The sequence below is a fragment of the Athene noctua genome, chromosome 1 (assembly GCF_965140245.1).
Source record: "Athene noctua chromosome 1, bAthNoc1.hap1.1, whole genome shotgun sequence".
Lineage (NCBI taxonomy): Eukaryota > Metazoa > Chordata > Aves > Strigiformes > Strigidae > Athene > Athene noctua.
In genome coordinates, this window is record NC_134037.1 from 179,264,612 (window position 1) to 179,285,967 (window position 21,356).

The window sequence follows — 21,356 nt, forward strand, 5'->3', positions numbered from 1 at the left end:
GTGATGGGGAAGAATTTGGTTTTGCTTTTTAAAAATACAGTAGGTGATTTCTTTCTGGGTAAGCAGCTCTGCCTCCCTGTGACCTGTGCTTATTAGACCATAAGGTGAGAGAGGCTGAAGCCCTGGTCTGGTTTTCCAAGAGATGCATGGATGAAGGTAATTACGGATATTTAAGATGGGATTTTCAGTCTCCTGGGATTTAGATACCAAGTGTTCATCAATGGAGAGAGGGAATAGATATACAAGTGTCTTCAGCAGTTCTGGAAATCTCCGTCTCTGTGGCAGATCGTTTTAGACCGAACAGCAAAGAGAGGGAGAGAGCGAGACTTGCCCGGATACTGTGTAGAGCCTGGAGGGAGATGCTGCACCACGGCAGGTGCCCAGAGGCTGCCCTGGTATGCTCAGTGAAGCTCATGTTTGTTCGCCCCCTGGCTGGACCTTCTGGTCGGCCTCGCTGCCCTGAGAGGGGTGCTACATATGAGTGTCAGTGTCCTTGTTTGTGCAGCATTTTTTGAATGGATGTAGACCAGAAAACTAGAGACAGGTCTAGCTTAATTCAACAGCAGCCCACGTGATCTATGCAGCACTTTAATCTATTCCCTCTGCATAAAATCTGAGATCTTCTGAAACAAAGAAAGCTGCTTCTGAAGCAATTGCTTTCAAAAACCTCCATTAAAAATTCACTGCTAATTGCACATAATTAACAGAGATTGGAGGAACGGGTGCAAGATCCACTGGAATCACTAGCAGTCGTCTCGAATCTTTCAGTCATTTTAAAATTGAATGTATAACTCTCTCTTTGATGTAAACTGATTGAGAGGATACTATAGGTACAACTGCTAGCAAAGGGAGATTTACTTTTTTGGTTTGAGATTTTTACAGCTCAGCAAGTAAACAAATGAAATGTGCTATTTCTGGTTGATATAGTAATTACAGTTTTCAGCCTCTTCCAATTAGGTGACTGAAAGATCAGTAAGGCCAGGGCAGATTTCTACACACAGATATTATTAGCAAAGGCACTGGTAGTGTAGAGGTAAATAATTGGGGTGGAAGATAATAAATACATACTACATACAACAGACAATACATACTACAGGTGTTTTATAAGCATTAGACATCCTCATTTCTTTGGGGGGTATATGTGGTTTCTAGGTAGGTATATCCTTGTTTATTTGGACATATATCTCCATACACGATCAGGTTTGCACTCAGTACCTCTGTATTTTTTACCTTTTAAAAATTGTTCCACATCCTCCAGGATGGAGCTTGACAGTAATAATTGTGTGGTTGGCTTGATGGTGCTTGATAACATCGCAAGGATGGAGGAGAGTAAGGTGCTTAGGCAATGCTTAAATTAATCTCATGCCTTCCCAGCAATCCAAGCAGCACGCTAAGGAGTTATTCCCAAAAGAGGAAGGAAAAGATGCGGTTCAAGATGGGAAGCGTCCTGCTGTCTCTTCTTTTCTGGTACAAAGGTACGCACTTTGCCTCCTGAGAGGCACTTTCAGATGTTCCTCTTTGTATTTCTTGTTTCATCCAAGCTTCTTTCTTCTGCCAGGGGGCTGTGGGGTACAAAGCAAGCTCTTCTCTATGTTCTCATGGAAGCATAATAATTTGGGGAAAGGCAAAATTGTGGAGGAGATGTATAATTTATGTACATGAGTGAGCAGCATTCTTACAGCTCTATGAATATTCAGCAGTAAAACTCTGTTTCACAAAATAATTGCAGTGTAAAAAAATTGCCATATAATTTGTCAAAATATGAATTTGCAAAGAAAATTGTAGTGCAGCTGAGCCAGTGAGTAAATAATAATGCTGATTTGAAAAATGAGGTACAGTGTAACATGAAAGACTGGTCCTTCATTAATCAAAACTCTTGATTAATCAAAAACTGATCATTTTCTCCATCAGCAAGACATTGCTGATGGAGATCTGCCTTCTTTTAAAGGATCTTTCAGGTATTTTGGCCTGGGAAAGAGTTCCAAAGGCACTTTAAGAACAAAAAGCAATTTGACTCTTGCCTCATTAGTCAAGAAAATGGGAAAAGTATTTATCAGTCTTGAGGCTTTCTCAAATTTACTTTTCAGAATAGTAGCAATGATAGCAGGTAACCAGTAGCTAGATGAAACCAGAAAATTCAGGGTCATAGTCTCATTTCATTTTAATTATCCCAGCTGTGGAATGAGGAGATCATTTTTCTGGATTGTGTTTGAACTTCTGGCTTCATCAAAGCCAATGGCAAAGCTGCTATCATCTTAAACAAGGCTAAGGTTGCTCTTGCTAAGTGCTGAATAGTATCTACCAATGTTAACCTGTGAATAGAGTATGATCTGATAGAGTGTGGGACAGATTTATCAGACAGTCCAGCTTTTTCCCCCCTGGATGTTGAATTCTCAGTGTTTTTCTTTGTCTAGCTTTTTCTATCCTTCTCTGTTTCCACTGAATATTTTGGTCTACCAAATTTCATGGACAGGAAAGTGTTCGTCAACTAGCCATTTCATCCTGTTATGCTTGGCTGTACCCCACTCTGTCTAATTAATAGGTCATCCTTTTAATCTTCCAGCAAATATTGGCGTGTTCTCCTCATACCTTATCTCTTTGCTCTTCTTTATTTCACGTTGGAAGGTTACTGGTGCCTTTGCTTCTTGGAAGATTTTTTTTTACCCAGATTCCAGCATTTTTTTCCCAATGGGTGGCATAACTGCAATTAGTCCTTGGAATGAGTTCATACCTTGCTCTGAATCCCAGACACAGCTTGCTTTTAATAGACACCCACATATCAGGATATTTTTGGAGAGCTTGCAGTGAAAAATTACTTGCAGGATCACTTTCCAGGCATCACTCCTTTGGTATTTAATTTATTTTCTTAATTTACTGTTTTTCTCTGATTCGTGGTCCAAGTGTCCTCTTCTGGATAAAGAGTGATCAGTGACCCTTTGCCCAGGTCCCCCTCACAGTCCTGCCTCTCCCACCATGCAGAAGGTGCTGCTAGGTCAGTCCTCTGAGCCACGTGCACTGATGCCGTGATAAGCTCCTTAGCTTATCTTCTCTGGCAGAGCAAGTGGCTTAGAGGAGCACCCCCAGCCCCCGCGCCTTGGCTGGGCTCGTGTTTGCCGGGGACACCACCGCAGCAGCAGCAGCGGCATATGGTGCAGCAGGCGGGCTCCTGTGACAAGAGCCGCAGCAGCTGCTGGGTCCCCTCCATATGGTGAGGGGGAGCACCCCAAGCCCCGGATTGACATGAATATGCTTTTAGCACATTGAATGTGACATGCCTGTGCCGCATTACTCCATCCGTGCTCACTGCACGTCGGGCAATAAGCACATCTTAGCAGTTTAAAAGAGTGGATTTCTTTTTTTCCCTCTCTGTTTTTTTTCAGCTCTGAAAAGAAATAAAAGAAAATCAAAGGCCCAAACCCGCCTTCGGATCACAGTAAATAACATCTTTAGTGGCACCCTTTGGCATAATCGATACATCTAATGAAATTACTATGCAGGCAGTGTTCTCCATAGCTCTAAGCAGGAAGGAACAAACATGTTAGTAAGATCAGAAATTGCCAAAAATTTTCAAAGGAGCACTTTGGAAAAAAAGATAATTATACATCTCTTCAGAAGAAAAGGGGAAAATGTTGATTTTTTTCAAATTATTTAAGTTATTTCCAAATATTTTCACAACAAAAAAAATTTGTGGAAACATTATGGAGACAGAAGCATAAAAGAGAAATGAATATGAATTAAATAGGTATAATTGTCATTATTTAATTATGTTTAATTATGTTTTTTATCACTTTCAGATAAATACCAGTAAATATCAAACAAGACACAATACAAATGAGTGAAAATGGAAACCAAATAAATATAATTCAAATAAAGAAAATAAAATGGAAATGAAAATAGTAAACCCCTGAAAAATCCCCACAAAATGAATGAGGAAAACAGCAGCCGTATTAAAGCACAAGAGAGGAGCTTAACATGAAGTATGATCCCTTCTCCCCTCCACATGCTGGTGCTGGTCCTCTTGCCTTCTGTCTCTGGCTCTGACCATGCCTGTCAGTGATCAGCAGAGATGAGTCCTCACAGGCTGATGTGTGCCAGGGTGGTGGTGCCCTCCAGGGTGGGTGCCAGGGCCAGAATATTATCTGCAGGGGAAACAGCCTGAGCATTTGCCCCAGTGCTGCTTTAGGTGGTGAGGGCCCCTGAATGAATACCCTGCTTTCACCAGGCCAGCCTGGCTCCCAAAATCTTTTGGTGGACACAGATCTGCATATGCCCTGGGGGTCTCTGCCTGCCAGCAAAGCTCCCAGGGACCACTTAAGGCCTGCAATTTTTAGAAATAAAGGCACTGTTTGGGCAACACCACACAGTCCCATGAAGCTTGCTTAGCATGGCCATGGAAAAAGCCCTGGGGAGAAAACACCAAAAGCAACCAAGAAGTGACTGGGCAAGGGGCTTATGGCTGCTGAGGAGACCTGGGGACAGACAACAGCTGCAGCAGGGACCCTGGGGCCATCACCACTGGCTCAGGGGCAAGGAGAGAGGAAAATGCCACATGCAACAGTGGCCTGGGATGTGGCAGCTTCCCCAAATACACCTTGCTACTGAGGCTGCTGCAGCCTGATGTGAGTCACCTCGCTCGGCTGGCACGATTTCCAGGGCTGGGATGTAAAAATAGCTTGTGTTAATAATACAGCAACCCACAAACTAGCACCTGATGGGCACAGAGGTACCGCAATGCTTTTTTTCAGTGTCTCGACCCTCTGTGTTGCTTACAGACTGCCTTAACTAACTCTGCTTCCTGATGTTCTCTAATGTGGTGCTCAAGGAAAACAGGGATTTGCAATGGAGTGCCTTTCAGAAACCGTGATAAAACTAGTGCTTTTCATTCCAGTCTCATCATTCATTTCTGTGACAGCTTTTCCGGGGCTCCAGTCACATTTTTCTGGGTTTTAAGCTGTTTTCCTTTCCCCTGCCCCATGGCCCACATGTGCAGAAGGGAAGCAGTTGACTAGCTATGCAGCAGGAGCCACCGTGCTGGGAAAGCATTGCATGATGAAAGGAGTGCTCTCCACTGGGAGAAGTGGAGAGAAAATAATTTTGCTTGTCTCTCTGAGCTCTTTTAAACTGAGATGTTGCTTGCAGAGATGAGAGGTAAAACTATTTTCCAGCTGAAGCTTCTAGGCCACCTAAATCTTAAAGTCAATAAACAAAGTCATTAACATTTTCCACATACTTTGCCTACAATGACCAGGTTTATGCAGACTTATTCTGGTAAATTGAGTGACTGACATTTATTCTGTGTTGTATTTTATGTATCTTTTATTTTATAATGTGCTTTCTCATGATTGTGCAGCTGTCACTAATTCTATCCACAATGAAAAAAAAGGGCTTGCTGTTGTGGCTCTATGGTCAGCATATTCAATATGATCTCTCATAGTTAAACTTACTGAAATGTGCTCAGCCTTTGGCGGTGTTACTTCTGCCCACACTCAGCTTCCTCCTTTCTTTCTCTTGTTTAACCACGTTTTTAATGACCACTAATTTTCTGAGATGAACAGTTATCTGTTCCTGTCATTAAAATGCCAGCAGCTGAGCATCCTTGTTACTGCTTGGCCATTCTTTTCCCCAGCTAGCCCCATGTTGTGGCTGCTGTTTTATCCCACTTCCACTCAGGAAACCTATCCCCCCCCAATCCTGGCATCCCAGGACTGCCTCTGCCAGACCTTTTCCTTCCCTCCCAAACCTGTCCCAGTCCCTGGGATATCTCTCCCCTCCATCCTCTCACCAGCAGGTGCCAAGTGGGGCCGTCCCAGGGCCCATGCTCCAGCCAAGCCCCACCAAGACAGGCACTCTGGCACAAAATCATCTTGTGGTGCTTGTCCAAGCCCCGCCCCCCAAATCCTGCACTATGTGGTGGTATTCGTGCATGGTGGTGCATTGGACATGGCCACGCTGCAGGGTGAGATGAAGAGACAGGAAAGGCACATGACATGTCTCTCCGCCTCTCACAAACACGCACAGATAATAATTTATTTCACTGAACTGATGGTTTGCTGAATGTCCTGGGGCACTGTGGGGGCTGTAAATAGGGTTCTTTCCTTTTTAATGTTTTGGGATTTTTCTCAGTAATGTACTTTTAAAACAACAGCTCCCAGTGGCCATGCAGGACTTACGACTCTCCCATGAATTGCAGCAATTCGTTCTGTCTGACCTACAATTACCAATTATCTTTGTAACCTTCCTTGAAGGCAAACATGCTCGCTGTAAAAGCATGCTGGCCATCACATTTTCAGACTATTGGCAGGCAGATTTCCTCTTCATTTCCTTTGTAGGACAGGGCCCGTCACAGCTGTAAACACACCAATATATCAATTACTACTTTTTCTGGCCAACTGCAGGCAAGGGCATGTTTTTGTCTCCTTTCCTCTCCCAGCACCAGGGGTTATCAGGCCGTGCTTCCCAGGCAGGGTGTTTGGCCCATCCACTGCTGTGTTTACTACAAGCCCAGCCTGTCGCTCCCCTGTGCCGCAGGCTGCTGGTGTTCAGATGGTTGAGCCGCCTGTGGGAGTGAGCCCTTAGCAGTTAACCTTTTCTAGATCAAAAAGACAGAGTTGACCTCTTATCTGAGATGTTTAAACCAGCGAGTCATGTAGTGAGGGGTGGAGGACCCCAACCCAACGGGGGCAGCCAGAGGGGCAGCCCACTGGCACCCTGCCCTGGCACTGCCTTTGCACCATTGCATGTTGCAGGGTTGTCCCAGTAACATATTGCATTGAAAAAAGGGCTTTTGTGCTTGAAATTCACACCCTTTCTTGGTTTACAGTGATGTCCCCTGCCAGGTGAAACTAAAAACCCTAAAAGCTGCTCTTGTGGTTCAGGAGCAGGTGTCACTGGCGGGTGCAGCCACCGAAGCAACTCCAGGGCAACCGAGGTAGGACGGTTTATTCCTGGTGGCTGAGTTTTGCTACCGTACACCCACCCACCTGAAAACTATTCCGTTTTTTTCCTGTTGCTTCACTCACAGTCATTGGATATCCAGGAGTATGTGTCAGTGACATGCCAGATTTTATCTTGGCTCTCAGATATCCAGGCAGGGACTCAGGAGCCCTCCTGAAGGGCTCAGCCTGGACCCAAAGCAGTACCCTGCATCAGCCTGGTAATTCACATCCCCTTCCCTCACCGCAGGCAATAAGAGTAGGCCTCACTACAATACCATCTTCCTCATGCTGGGTATATGGACCCGATGCACATATAATGAAATATTTTATCCTTATCAAAGTATATTCATTTGCTAGTTTGTTTACCAGATTTCTCTGTAGACCCTCAAGGTACCTCGGACGCTGTAGGGGAGCCAAGGCAAGGCAAATATTGAAGGCACCTTTGCTTTCACCTTTGCATGGCTTCACTTGTCAAGTCAAGGAAACAACCCACAAAAGTTTTTTCCACAAAAAAACAGTCTTCTAAAGATGAAAATAAAGAGGTTAAGAAACACATAGTGAGTACACATCTCTGAATGAAACTTGAACACCTACAGACTGAAGGAGCTCAGACCTGCTCAGTGATTGCTGGGCAGTGGGGGTGCATGGTGGGCTATGCTGGCTGGGGAGCCGGCCTCCCAAATCCCTAGGTAATGAAGGTAGCCCTTACAGCTGGTGCTCCTGGAGCAGGGAGCCCATCCTGCTGGGAAAGGCCACCACACCATGGGCTAGAGGGGCAGGAGAGATGCCTGCTGCCCAGCTCCCCTGCCCCCAGTGACAGTGACATTCCAGCACTGGCATCAAACAGAGCATCAAGCAGTAAGGAGAGGCACTGCATTGCTTTTATTGGCAAAGATGCCACAGCTTTCATAGGTGATAAAGTCCGGGTTTGTATCATATTGATCTGATGACAGGAAGCATTAACTTAAACAACCTTCATGCTGGTTTAAGTTGACGTGCTTTGCCCTGTGTGGCACAGCACGGAGGTGGCGATGCAATATGTGGCTCTGGGCTTGCACCTCTGCCTTGATTTTCTCATTGCACAATGGAGTCATGGGGCTCAACTGGGAAACATATGTGCTGGGCAAGGTGGGGCATGATGTGCATGGCCCCGAGCCTGTGCTTTCTAAGAGGCCAGGTCCAGAGACTTGCACCCATATTTTCCTGCTGAGCTGGATGGGGTCTGGGTGCCCCCCTGCCTCCCTCTTGGGCCTGACTAAAACACAGCTTTTTATTGGAGACTGATCTTTGCTTCTTCTGCCAGGGCTGATGCCTTGGGTTAATGCAGTAAGTTCCCAGTGCCAGAAATGCTGCCCTGGGACACTGGAACAAAGGAGACTATCTCTGTGCTTAAGAAAAGATTTTTTAAAAAATAGCTTTATCATTTTGTTCTTTGCTGAGGTCTTTCTTTCAGACTCTAGATACATTCAGGCTCAGTGTCACACCCAAGAAACAGTTGCATTTCAGTAATAAACAGAGCTTTGTATATAGTTTATATTTCAGCTGATCATAATTGCACAGTCTTTTGAGATGAAACTTGCCATAGAAATGCAAGATGTAAATCCCCAGCATTAGACGGAGCTTCCTAGGCTCAGCAAAGTGACAGTGTATGAATGAATAAATCATAACTAGATTTCAGTGAATAATTCAGAGTCTAATTCATTTGGTGAAAAGATCCTCTTTTCATATTCACAAAACCTCTGTTTGGAGATGGCAGGTTTCTCATGGCTCCTGTATGCAAGTTTTTAACCTGCTTGGTAGTTCAGTCCTTAGTGGCTTGCAGATTCCCTCCTTGGCATTGAAAACATGGTATTTGACATTTGACTTGTAGTGATGAGTTATCAGCAGTCATGGGACTTTTTTTAAAAAAATTATTTTGTTTTCATAGTTGTGTGGGCTCTGTTCTGCCAGTCCAAATGGTATTAACATAGTCTGCGTTGGCCTTCACTGTGAAGTGGGAGACCCCTTTCAGCAAGGAAAGGGTTCATAAAAAAAGCCATTGCTCAGTGACAGGCAGGAGATTAAACAGGTTAGATGTTACAAAAATAGCAGCTCTTTCTCTATGGCCACAGCAACTGGTTTTCTCTAAGAAAGTAAAAAAAGAGAGTCTTGTAGGTCAGATGGATTGGGAAGACTTATTTGCATTTTGTTTTCCTTCATTCCATCCAGAGGGGCTGATCTCAGGCCAAGCACCTCACAGGGTGTCCCATCTCCTCCAATAGCACCAGGGATTTGCTGTGGTGCCAGGCTGGGATTTCACTCTTGGAGTTCATCAGCTCATATGTTTTAAGGGCAAAATGGGAAAGGGAAACTGTGGAGCAGGAAGACAGCAAAAGGGGATAGAGTTGAAATCAGCTATAAAGCAGAGGCCAAGGGGACTGGTATACCTTTCTCCTCTGGATGTTATAGGCATATCTGATCAGAAAGAGGAGATGTCAAAGGCTTTGAATAGAAAATGTAGTGTAGAAGTAACACTGACACAGGTGCACACAGTTCCTGCCCATGTCCTCTTGCTTTCCCCTGGAAACCAGCTTGAGGAAACACAGTAGTTTCATCAGTCCTTGCTTGATTTATCTGTCCCCAGATCAGGAGTAAATGTTCATTGCATTTCCTGACATTTGCTTACAACATCTTAATTTCTGATCTCTTTCTCTCTTTCTTCCCTCCATGCCCCCTGCCCCAGCTGTGATGGCCCTCTCCCCGGGAGAGGTAAGTCTCTATGGCTCGTTTGGCTGCTGGGTAAATGCTGGGGGTCCAGCACTGCCTGTCTCTGGTGCCTCAGGGAAGAAGGAGGGATGGCATCTGGGCCTCCAAGCCCAGGCACATGGTCTGACCTCTGAATCCAAAGGGGAGTCATCCCATGTTTCATGCCAGGCTGTCATGAAGAAAGGGGCTCAGAGAAGGTGCAGCAGCCTGGACAGGATGTGTGTCTGTCTAAGCTTCAGGACTCAGATTTAGCCTCGTGTCACCATTGTTGACGACTGTGTTGGTTTACTGGTTTTTTACCTTCCCTTTAGGATGAGAGACTGGAACTGTGGCACAGCAAGGCTTGCAAATGTGATTGTCAAGGAGGTCCTAACTCGGTGTGGTCCAGCAGGACTAACACCTTAATGTGCATGCCAGGTAATGGGCCAGTGTGCTTTTAGCCATGTTTGTCTGGTGATCTTCAGCAGCTTCCCCATTGCACCCTGCATTGCAGAGGTGGCACCTGATGGCAGTACTTGTTCCAAACCCAGCTGCCAGTGGGGCCAGGGGAGCTGCACCCATGGGAGGTGTGGGGTGACCCTGCACCGTCAGGCAGAGGGGCAAGCAGCAGCAGGGGCTGTGCCTGGGCCTCAGGAGGTCACCCAGGGTGGTGCTTGCCTGCCCTGTCCCTACAGCCCTTGGTGCTGGTGCTCCCAGAAACTGCCTGGGGCAGCTACCCTTGTGTGCAGGATTTGCTCTAGGAAACCTTTTGTACCATTTAGACTCATTCTCCCTTGCTACAGTTTAGCCTGCAACATCTTCTCCTCTTTCCAGGTGTCAGGAAAAACTTGTTTATTCTCTCTCTGCAGCATATTTTTAAAGAGTAAAAGACCACAGATGTGTTTTCTCTGGGCTGCCCCTGCCCAGCTCCTTCAGCCATTCCTCACAGATCATGTTTTAGAGGTTTCTAACTGAGATCTTTCCTTATTATTCCCCACAACTGCCACATTTTCCCTGATGTGTTACCCCAGCAAGGCTTTATCAGTACCCAGATGATCCTCAGGTTTAGCTCATGTGTCCCACAGAAGCTGCACTCTTGCTCAGGCCTCTGTCACACAGATGTTCAGAAGTGTCCACCCCCTCTGGAGCTGGGTGCTAGAAGTGGAGCCTGCCTCATGCCCACTAGCAACCATCTCTTTCCAGCTCCTGCAAGAGGCTGTGCAAAAACTTGAGGTATATTTTGCTGCCCCCGGGGTTCCCCATGGGAGATACACAGGGGAAACGGTCACCCCAGTGCTTGGCATTTGTCATGGCTGCCCTGAAGGAGGAAGAGGTTAAATGAGTTACCCTGGAAGAGCTCTGAGTGGAAGCCAGGATGGGCTAAAAAGCAAATAAAAATGTGTATTGACAAGAAAATATGACAGAGCTTGCAGGCATATGCAAACAGAAATGAGAGGGGGAAAACCCAGGCATTTCTATCCCACACTTGTGTTGAACCTGAAGGTTTCCCTCCCACGGAGTGAGGGAGCTGACAAGCTCAGAAGCTTTCCAATCATCCTTGCCAGGCCATCTGCTTCCCCTGAACTCTCCCTCCATGACCCAGCTCCTGTGGAGGCCATGTCACCTGGGGTTTGTCCAGCTTGAACATTGCCCACAGGCTTCTTCCGTGCCCAGAGAAACTACAAGCAGGATTCATCCACTGTGCATAGGTGGTGTCTCACTGGGGGCAGAGTGGCCCCAAACATCCCCAGTAAAGGGTCATGGCTTCTCAGGTTATGTCCTTCCAGTGTCTGCAGCCAGTACCTCCACAGGGCTGCCTGCTGGGGCTGGTATGAGGAGGAAGGCGGCATTTCCCAGAGACAGCCCTGTGATGCAGAAGAATCACTTATAGGAGTTTCAGAAACGACACTTTATATCTGTTGTTGTGACAGTTTACTCCAGCCTCTTATGAAAGAAACCCATATGCACTACCCCAAATATGAGTTGGAGCTGGCATGGGCCTGCCTGAGGTCACCACTCCCTTTCAAAGGGCTGACCACCACAACTCTTCTTTGTCACAACATCATCATGAAGCCCACTTGTGATGGTCATGTCCCTGAAGCCCTTGCACCCTTGTCTGAGTCTTTCTCCATTCAGAAGGTGCCCCTCTACACCTGCATATCCTCCACCTGTAACTGTATCCCTTTGCATGGAGCTGCAGTAAACCGTATTTTGGACAAATGGAGGTTACCAACACTGCAGGTCACCATGTAGGACCCCCTGCTTCCTGTAGCCCTGGTGTCATATGCAAGGAGCAGCACCAGCACACTCACATATACCACAGAGCCTTATGGCAATGCTGAATCACAGCTGGCCCAGCAGAGATTCCAGACCAGCCCCTTGGGAACTCCTTCTTCACATGGTGGATCCCTACTGGCACCTGTGCCTGGAACATCAGCCTGGTCCTACTGCATGTTTTTTTGCTGTTTAACCTTAGCAGTGTACAGTTCTCCACCTGAAGCCTTGCCACCCTGCTGTTGCTTGCACCAGTCATGGAATCACAGAATCTCAGCATGGTTTAGGTTGGAAAGGACCTCTGATGATCATCTAGTCCAACTCTCCTGCCATGGGCAAGGTTATCTTTCACTATACCAGGTTGCTTAAAGCCCTGTCCAATCTGGCCTTGAACACTTCCAACGGTGGGGCATCCACAACTTCTCTGGGCAACCTGCTCCAGTGGCTCACCATCTGCACTTCAAAAAATCTCTTCCATATGTCTAGTCTAAACCTACCCTCTTTCCATTTAAAACCATTGCCCCTTGAGAGGAAAGGGAGAGAAAGGAGACACGTCAGGTTTGGTTGATCCATCCGTAGCTGAGGGACACATGTGTGAGAGGACCAACTCTCGGTTTCCTGGCCAGGCTAGGTGTGAGGGGTGCTCTCAGGTGTTAGCATTATGTTGCTGAGTAGTGAAGGTGTATTCCTTTAGTGAAGGCTGTTCTCCTGAATAATGAATGCGGTTAGCATATCTCCCAGCTGTCTCTCTCCCCAGGCAGGGGGGCTTTGTACTCTCCTTGCCCAGCCTAGCCCAGCATGGCAGTGTGGCCCAGTGACCCTACTGCCTGTGGACGGTTTGCAGAGCAGGCATGCTGAGGTGTTGCAGAGCTGCCTCCGGCACAGCCAGAGGGGAGCAACTGGCCTTGCAACCACTGCATGACTTTTCTCCAGGTCGGCACTAAGGGTGTTAAATGTCTTAGCTGGTTTGGCTGGGTGGGCACCAGGCATCTGTTTCGCAAGTCCCTGAGCGTGTCGCAGCTGGACACGCCAGAAGGTGACCTGCTAATTGCATTAGGGTTGCACGGTCGGTGGATTAGTGTTGCTAAAAGTAAAGCTATGTGGTGTTCGAGATAAGCCTGCTGAGTAGTAAACATGCAGGGCCACCCCAGACCGCGCACCCTCCGGCACAAAGGGAGGAAGGGTTTTAACGTGGTGGAAAAGCATGAAGTTTCCGTGCCTGGAGGAAGGCGGGACAGCAGCTATGTGTTTTCATGGGGAAAAAATTGTTAATGAGATACCGACTGAGCAAGATATGCTAATGAGATATTGATGCACATGATATCGACCTAGTGGAGCTTGCTAATGAGCATTGACTGTGTGGCCACATTGTTGGGGTGTTGCATCAGGGAGGCCGTGGTCATGCCAGGCCCTGGGTGCCTGCTGATGCTCCCCATGTGTTAGTCATTTTTTAACATGAGGCACCACACTTGTCGATAAGGCATGGTTAAGGAGAGGAAATGTCCTACCCAGAAGCGAAGCTGCGCAGAACTTCATTTGCTCCTTTATTGCCAAAATCTGTGAAATGAACTACGGTAAACTGGAAAATGTGACAGAGCTACTCTCAGGGGCACCACACCAGTTCCACAGGCTGCAAAATTAGAAAATGCTGCCCATGATATAGACGTTTGTCCAGGTAATCCCCATGTGAGGCTTGTGAGCACCTTCTTTATGTGTATCTAGATATATGGTGATAATGTAATTGCATAAAAAATTAGCACAACAAAAAAACCCACAACTAGGTCCAGGTAGCACGCAGGTGCTCCCCACCCACCACAGAAAGTTTTAATGATGAATGAATACTTCTGCCCCTAGTGGTTTTGCAGACAGTGGGAGTCTTAGAATCACAGAATCATTCAGGTTGGAAAGACCCTTGGAATCATCGAGTCCAACCATCAGCCCTACTCTACAAGTTTTCCCCTACACCGTATCCCCCAACATCTCATCTAAACGACCCTTAAACACATCCAGGGATGGTGACTCCACCACCTCCCTGGGCAGCCTATTCCACTGGCTGACCACTCTTTCTGTGAAAATTTTTTCCCTAATGTCCAGTCTGAACCTCCCCTGTTGCAGTTTAAAGCCATTCCCTCTTGTTCTGTCACTAATCCCCCGTGAGAAGAGACCAGCACCAACCTCTCTGCAATGTCCTTTCAGGTAGCTGTAGAGAGTGATGAGGTCTCCCCTCAGCCTTCTCTTCCTCAGACTGAACAGGCCCAGCTCCTTCAATCTCTCCTCATAGGATTTATTCTCCAGGCCCTTCACCAGCCTCGTTGCCCTCCTCTGTACTCATTCCAGCACCTCGATATCTCTCTCGTATTGAGGTGCCCAAAACTGGACACAATACTCCAGGTGTGGCCTCACCAGTGCAGAGTACAGGGGACTATCACCCCCCTACTTCTGCTGGTCACACTATTTCTAATACAAGCCAGGATGCCGTTGGCTTTCTTGGCCACCTGGTCACACTTCTGGCTCATGTTCAGCTGCTTGTCAGTTAGAACCCCCAGATCCTTCTCCTCCAGACAGCTCTCCAGCCACACTTCCCCAAGCCTGTAGCCATGCATGGGGTTGTTGAACAACCCCAACAAGTCTTGCTGAACTTGCTATTGCAGAAGACATCTGTGGGGTCAGGTTTGTAGCCTGAAGAACTAAAGTAAAAAACTCAGATGGAGAACCCTGAGCCTTCAGCAGGGCCAAGCATTACACTTCACTGACACCAGAGTAGCCACAGGTTTTCCACAAGACAAGACCATCTTCAGAGACAAAGACAGTCCCCATAGCAGAAGATCTGAGGGTGCTTGTGGAGGGATGATCAGATCAGACTCAGCAGTTTTGCTATGCAGGCATAGCCATAAATCAAGACAGTGAATGGAGGAGTAGAAGGAGATAAAGCCCAGCAAGAAAAGCCATGACAGGCATTTCTCAAGGACCAGAGGCTGACAGCCTGGAGGCTGGATCCAGGCTGATGGATCCAGTCTGCATCTGCTTCCACATTTTTTCAAGGAGATTCAGACGGCAACATCTGAATAAAACCTTCCCCCCAAAATGCTGCAGGTTTAGTAAGTTAGAGGGAGAGAAAGGCGTTAGAAATACAAAAGAGTTATGAATGAAGACCCCCATGGCCCCTGGGCAGCAAATACTGCAGGAGCTGTGGCCTGGGTTTAAAGAGCATCCCCAGTATCCTGGCCAGGGAGGAGAGGGAGCAGTGGAACCACAGGGGTGTGTCAACAAGCATGCAAACACACTCAGGAAACAAAGCCACTCATGTCCCTGAAGGTATTTTTTGCCTTGTTCTGCAGAGTGCCCCTACCACAAGCCCCTGGGCTTTGAGTCTGGTGCTGTCACCCCTGACCAGATAAGCTGCTCCAACCCTGAGCAGTACACGGGCTGGTACTCCTCCTGGACAGCCAACAAGGCCCGCCTCAATGGCCAAGGCTTTGGGTGAGTCCAAAAACGCCTCCCTGAGGGATCCTGTGGGTGGGTGGGTGGGTGTGGGAGCCCAGGGACCCCTGGCAGCATGGGGGCAGGAGGGTCTGCCCAGGAGGGCGGCAGTGGAGGACATAGTGGGACCGGTGGTGTCCCCCCAGGTGTGCATGGCTCTCCAAGTACCAGGACAATGGGCAGTGGCTGCAGATCGACCTGAAGGAGGTGAAGGTGATCTCGGGGATCCTCACACAAGGGCGCTGCGATGCCGACGAGTGGATGACCAAGTACAGCATGCAGTACCGCACCGATGAAAATCTCAACTGGGTTTACTACAAGGACCAAACTGGGAATAACCGGGTTGGTGGACTTTGCGCTTCGGCCACTGGTGGAGGGGTGGCGTCTTTGGTGACATAGACGCATCAGGTCTCAGAAGGGAAGGCCCCAAGAGGGAGGTCCTGTGGGAGCAGCAGGGTGGATGGGGCCCAGTTCTCACCCCGTGTCCAGGGGCAGCACAGTGGGGGGCATCCCTCTGGTGGTGAGACTGAGTGGCATGCTGCCCAGTCAAAGGACAAAATACATTTTTTACGTTTTCTAATGATGATAGTGGGGTCCAGATTAAGTTTGGAGGCATTAACTGGCATTGCAGGGAAGGCAGCACCTCCATGATAAAACCCTTTTCCCAGCTGCAGCCACACAACCTTAGCCATATCTGGACACTGCAAAATGGGGGCTCCTTTTGCCATAAGGCCGTAAGGGCCAATGCATGATGACGATGCAGAAAACCTGAGAGAAAATCTGCAACTAGTTAAATCACAACCCACCAAACCGTTCTCATGTTGTACTTCTTAGTGGTTGGTCTGAAATGAAAAATTGCACTGGGGAGACCTTACAGTGGTGCTTGTGGTCCCTGTGCAGCTCAGATGGGCTGGGGGATGCCACAGCTGCTGCCTCCCAGGTGTCCTCATTGTCCCCCTGTGGGGATGGCCCCATCCCAGCATGGGAGGCTCTTGTGGCTTTGCTGAAGTACTGGTTCCTGCAACCCTGGGGAGGTGCTGAGCTTTCCCTGAAAAGCAGGCTATGGCAGCAGGAGACATGGCAGCATGGCCATGCAGTGGGGAAAGGGCCCCCAGATATGTTTTTTTGTCTATATCGGTCTGTCTGGGAGCCCAGCTCATGACCTGCAAACAGCCAAGGTCAACCATGTTCACTCTGAAAATGTGGTGCCTTGCTGTAGGAAGGCAAATGGGAGAGAATGGGCAAGATTAAGTGTAGCCTATCCATAAAAAGTGCAGGAACAATGTGGGGGGAAAGTGACTTACTCAGAAAACGCAGTCACTGTGACAAAAATTGTCTGTGTCTGGCTATTTTTAAAGTCTTATTTTGAGGGTGGAGGAGGGGGCTCCCTCTCCCTCTCTCTATCTGTTCCACACAGGCACCTAAACTCATGGGGCAGGATTTGTAGCCCCCTAACCACCTGCCCACATTTCTGTCCCCAGGTTTTCTACGGCAACTCGGACCGCTCCTCCTCAGTACAGAACCTGCTACGGCCTCCCATCGTGGCCCGCTACATCCGCCTCATCCCACTGGGCTGGCACGTGCGCATCGCCATCCGCATGGAGCTCCTTGAGTGCCTGGGAAGGTGCGGCTGAGCGCTGTCTCCTGGGGTAGATGTGTAGGTGTCTGCCTGGCAGCGGCACCTCTTCACCACCAATGACAGCTGCGGCCGTGGTCCTATGGTGTAAATGCCCAGCCTGCAAGGGGAAGGGCTCTCTTGAATAAAACGTTGCTTCACACCATGCCTGGTGATAAAGTTAAACCCTTCTGTGAAGCTGGTGGGTGTTTACAGAGAACACATTGGGGAAGGTGGGAGGGTTCATGGCTGCTGCTTTGGTCCTGTGAGATGTGGTGCTTCTGTCCTTGGGTGTTAGGTTGGGGAAATCATCATGTTGGCATGCTGTGGAGGCCAAAGTAGGTGTAGATAGGGTAGAGAGGCAGTTCTCGGACTCTCTTGGGGAGGGCAGGTCTGTCCTTGTTTATTTGTCCCCAAGCCCGGGCAACCCCCCACTGCCCCAGCAGGGCCAGGGAGTGCTCTTGCACAGGGCCAGATGTCTCACCCTGCTTTTCCTCATCCTCCTCCTGCTGGTCTCTGCCATCTCTGAGACAAGACTGGGGCCAGATCTGGCCTGTCTCCAGTATAAGGGGCCTCACCCATATCTCACACTCTCAAACTACTCCATATCCCCTCGTATCAGGTCCGCTCTGGCCTGAGCTGCTGTGGCTGGTTTTGGGACAGGCATTGGTGCCTTGTGCACTGGGTGGCTCAACCCTCTCCATATCCTCTCTGGTTCTGCACTGACATATCCTGGGGAGCCCAGGGTGCTTTGTTCCCTGTGGGCATTTAGGCACAGGAACAGGGACTTGCTCTCATTAACTGCCTTAATCTCCACGGCCCGATCCCCAGTGGGTGCTGAGTGCCTGAGGATTTTGGGGCATGTGGAGGCTCTGATGATGCATCCATCTCCCTGGGGTGACCACCCGGATGCTGTGGCCCATGTCCCTGACTCTGCTCAGGAGCTGATGCTCAGCACACCCCAGGTGGGAACAGCAGCCCCCACAGCTCCCATGTGGGAGGGATGTGGGGGCTCTGGAGTGGCAGCTACTGTTTGCCCCATACATCTGTGGCACAAACCTGGCAGGCATTGGAGGACTTTTCCCTATTTTTTAGCAATCTGTGCATCCATCTCAGTCATGGCATCAGCACCTGAACTGTCTTAGCCAAGAGAGGAGAAGCATGAAGACAATGGCACCGAGGCAGGCCATTTGCCTCTCGTGCTCTCTTCTTATACCTATGGGCAGAGAAGCAAATGCTCAGTGTGCAGGGCAGGAGTTGAGATGTGACTAAAATCAAGTGAGATGCAACCAAAAACATTAAAAAAGCCTTTGGATGTCTGTGCAATTCATCACATTTTATTCATTCATTAGGGCAGATGTTTCTGCCTTGTTTTTTCCTGTATATAGAGACAAATAATAGCTGTCAGGAAAACAAGCTGTTCCAGCGAGTCTGAAAGTTTCTGCTCCAGTATACAAACAGTATGAAGTCTACAGAGATGTAGAAAAGATCAATACTCATCTGCTGAGATGATTATTATTATGTCACCATTACTCCCTTGCTTCCTTCCACCCCTCAAATGATTTTTTGCCTAATGGGTCTAGGGACTTGTTTTCTTAGTAAGAAATCAGTGACTCTTCATGGTTCTCTAATGATAATCGGTCGAGGCAAGCTCTACCAAGACAGTCCACTGAGCTTGAGGCAAGTCCTCCATGCTGCTGGGCTGTGGGACCAGTATGGGGTAACAGCCTCCCTGGAGGTACTGCACACACAACAGCAGGGACACAAGGGCTCTCCACCAGCCATCATACTCTTGTGTTAGTAACACTGAAAGCTGAAGCATTTCCAGGCCCTGGACACAGTTGCTATCATGTTAACACACTGCTTTCCCTTCGCTAAAGCAGCATGGGCAGCTCTGTTCTGTGTCCTGGTGTATGGTGACTAGTGGTGAGGAGGATTGGTGCTGTTGTTTTGTTGCATGATGGAGAAGTGATGGGGTGGGGTTGGAGGGGTGAAAGGATGGACTAGGTACCAGCCAATGGGTATTTGTAACATCCCAGAGCAGTTAAGCTTGACAGTAACCACCCAAAGCTCTGGGTGTGACGAGCCTCTGAACTCCCACACACAGTCCCACACAAGTTGTCTGGTTTTGGAAACACATCCTGCAGCAAGGGCCAAGAGTTCCTGCGTCATTTGGAAGAGCTTGCAAGCTTAATCCACGGCCTAAATGGATGGACTACATGCCATTATACACCAAGGCACCACACTAAATTATGTATCTTCACATGTCCGATCCTACATATAATATATAATAAAACCTTGGAGGAAGAAAAGACTGTCTAGGTAGAGAGGACTTGCACTATCCCTCTTCCAGACTCCCAGCTTCAAAGAAACAACTAGACCCTTTTTCCAGGTTGAAATGTACATCAATAAATAAGGTGGAACTAACTGGCATCCACTGAATTTCACAGTTCATTTGCTTCTTGTCTTGCCCCGTCCTTTGCCTACAGTTCACCTCTCCAGCTTGCCGGAGAAGGAACCTACTTCTGGCTTTCATCTGCAATGTCTCCATGGTTCCTGCTACAGCATGAATTTCTGTTCTGATCCTAGCTACCCAGCTCGCTTGCTAATAGACCTTTGGAAATTCACTTAACCTCTGCCTCTTATCTAAAAAGAGGGGTGCTGAGAGGTTTAATTAATTAATTGGCCCTAAAATGCTTTTAGAATTGCACTTGACTTTCACCTCTGCATAAACACAGTATGTTGGAGTAACAGTGCAGCTGAGGGCGTTATGAAGGTAGGATAGAACCAGCCAAAATACAATTACAAAAATACAAAGCTTTTCCTCATAAAGTCTAACTTTTGCTAGCATATCTCTATAATTTTAATTTACTGGCACAGATGCCTCCAATCACAGTTAACCAGAACACAGCCAGCAACTGAGGCTGCAGGAGATGGTGCAAAGCAGTGTTGATAAAGCATTTATCTTCGAGAATTGAAAATCCTGCAGGTCTTTACCTACAGAGGTAGGGAGACCAATGCATGGCTTTGCAACCGCACAAAATGCAACAGATTTGAAACGGGAGGCAGGATGAAGAGCTGTCTTCAGTTTCATGACCTGAAGTTTAAGTCTGGGCGCTTACAGATAGAAGTGAGAGAACTCTGCTGAGAAGTCAAGCTTGTCCAATCTAAACTATGTGATAAAAGACTGCCTCAGTCCTGCCTCCAGACCAGGCACACCATTTGTAAGTCGATAGCCCCTTTCTCTCGATGGGTACAGGCAGGAATTAGCGCTTCACTGTGGTCTGAAGGAAAAATATCTACACCCACTCTGCTCCCCATCCCAAGGGGGGCCAATGCTGAATACGCTGAGGCAACCACAACGAGGTTCTTGACCTCTTCAGGCAGGTAGCTGCTCCATTTTCTAGAGCTCCGCAGCCGGTACAGAAAAGGGTACGAGTGCCTGGGGTCACTATAACAAAAGCCTTGAAAGAGTAAGAGCAAAGGGAGATTGTAAGAGTAAAGCTGCCCCCCCGCCCCCCGAGAGCCACACACCTCAAGGAAACAGGCATTTCAAACACTTTTGTGGCTGGGACTGTTGGAATGGCGGACCACTTGTCTTGGTGGAAGTTGAAGCCATTAGCTCAGGCCAGTATTTGCCCTGTTTGGGAGGTGATGAGTGCAGCCGGGTGAGGGCACCGGGCAGCAGCCTGGTCTTGCACCAGCTGTGGCTGCAGCACCCCACACCAGGCAACTGGTTCAGAAGGATCTGGGCGGGCTGCAAGTCCTGGCTTTCAGCAAGTCTGCTGCTGGAGCGCAGAGGAAAGGAAGAGAGGCCAAGGAAGAGCCGTCCCTACTCCTCAGTTTATTTCAAATTACCCTGCAGAATGAGGAATCAGCAGAGACATCTTTGAAGTTTTTAAAGCTGCACACAATGATAACAAAAGTCATGACCAGGGCACGTTAAAGGGGAACCCATCACAAACTGTACTGCTGACACCTGAACTGTATTACTGACACCTGGAAGAGTCTCAGCTTATGTGTGGCCGTGCTGAAATGCCAACACGCTACTCAAACGGTGGATTCTCTTCTGCAGCAAAGACAATTCAAGGACTGGAAACTTTCAGGGCCTTTTAATTTCTGGGTAGTGCTTGCTGAGGGGATTGGTGGGTTGATACTGTTCAAAAGAGAGAACAACAGCAGAGATTTTTGGCCTGACAGGAAGAAACTCCCACAACGTGTGCAGTGAGACTACAGGAATGGTGGGCAAAAAGAAGCTGTTTTCTCTGTGCTCCTGTGGCACTGTCAGGCTTGTGGACAGATACAAGTCAGCTTCTCAGGTGGGGTTA

The 21,356-nt window shown here is 48.1% G+C and overlaps 1 protein-coding gene across 2 annotated transcripts; it reads left to right on the forward strand.

Annotated features, from left to right (window-relative positions):
* The first annotated feature begins 1,369 nt into the window (after window positions 1-1,369).
* Window positions 1,370-17,194, forward strand: RS1 (retinoschisin 1). Of its 2 annotated transcripts, none has more exons than XM_074906575.1 (6): window positions 1,370-1,475; window positions 9,658-9,683; window positions 9,992-10,097; window positions 15,272-15,413; window positions 15,560-15,755; window positions 16,895-17,194. In XM_074906575.1, exons 1-6 carry the CDS (start codon window positions 1,424-1,426, stop codon window positions 17,045-17,047), a joined length of 675 nt encoding a protein of 224 aa, XP_074762676.1. In that variant the 5' UTR covers window positions 1,370-1,423; the 3' UTR covers window positions 17,048-17,194. The 2 variants fall into 2 exon arrangements, with proteins under 2 accessions (XP_074762676.1, XP_074762666.1); XM_074906565.1 differs by having other exon boundaries at window positions 1,409-1,475; window positions 9,649-9,683.
* The last annotated feature ends 4,162 nt before the right edge of the window (window positions 17,195-21,356 follow it).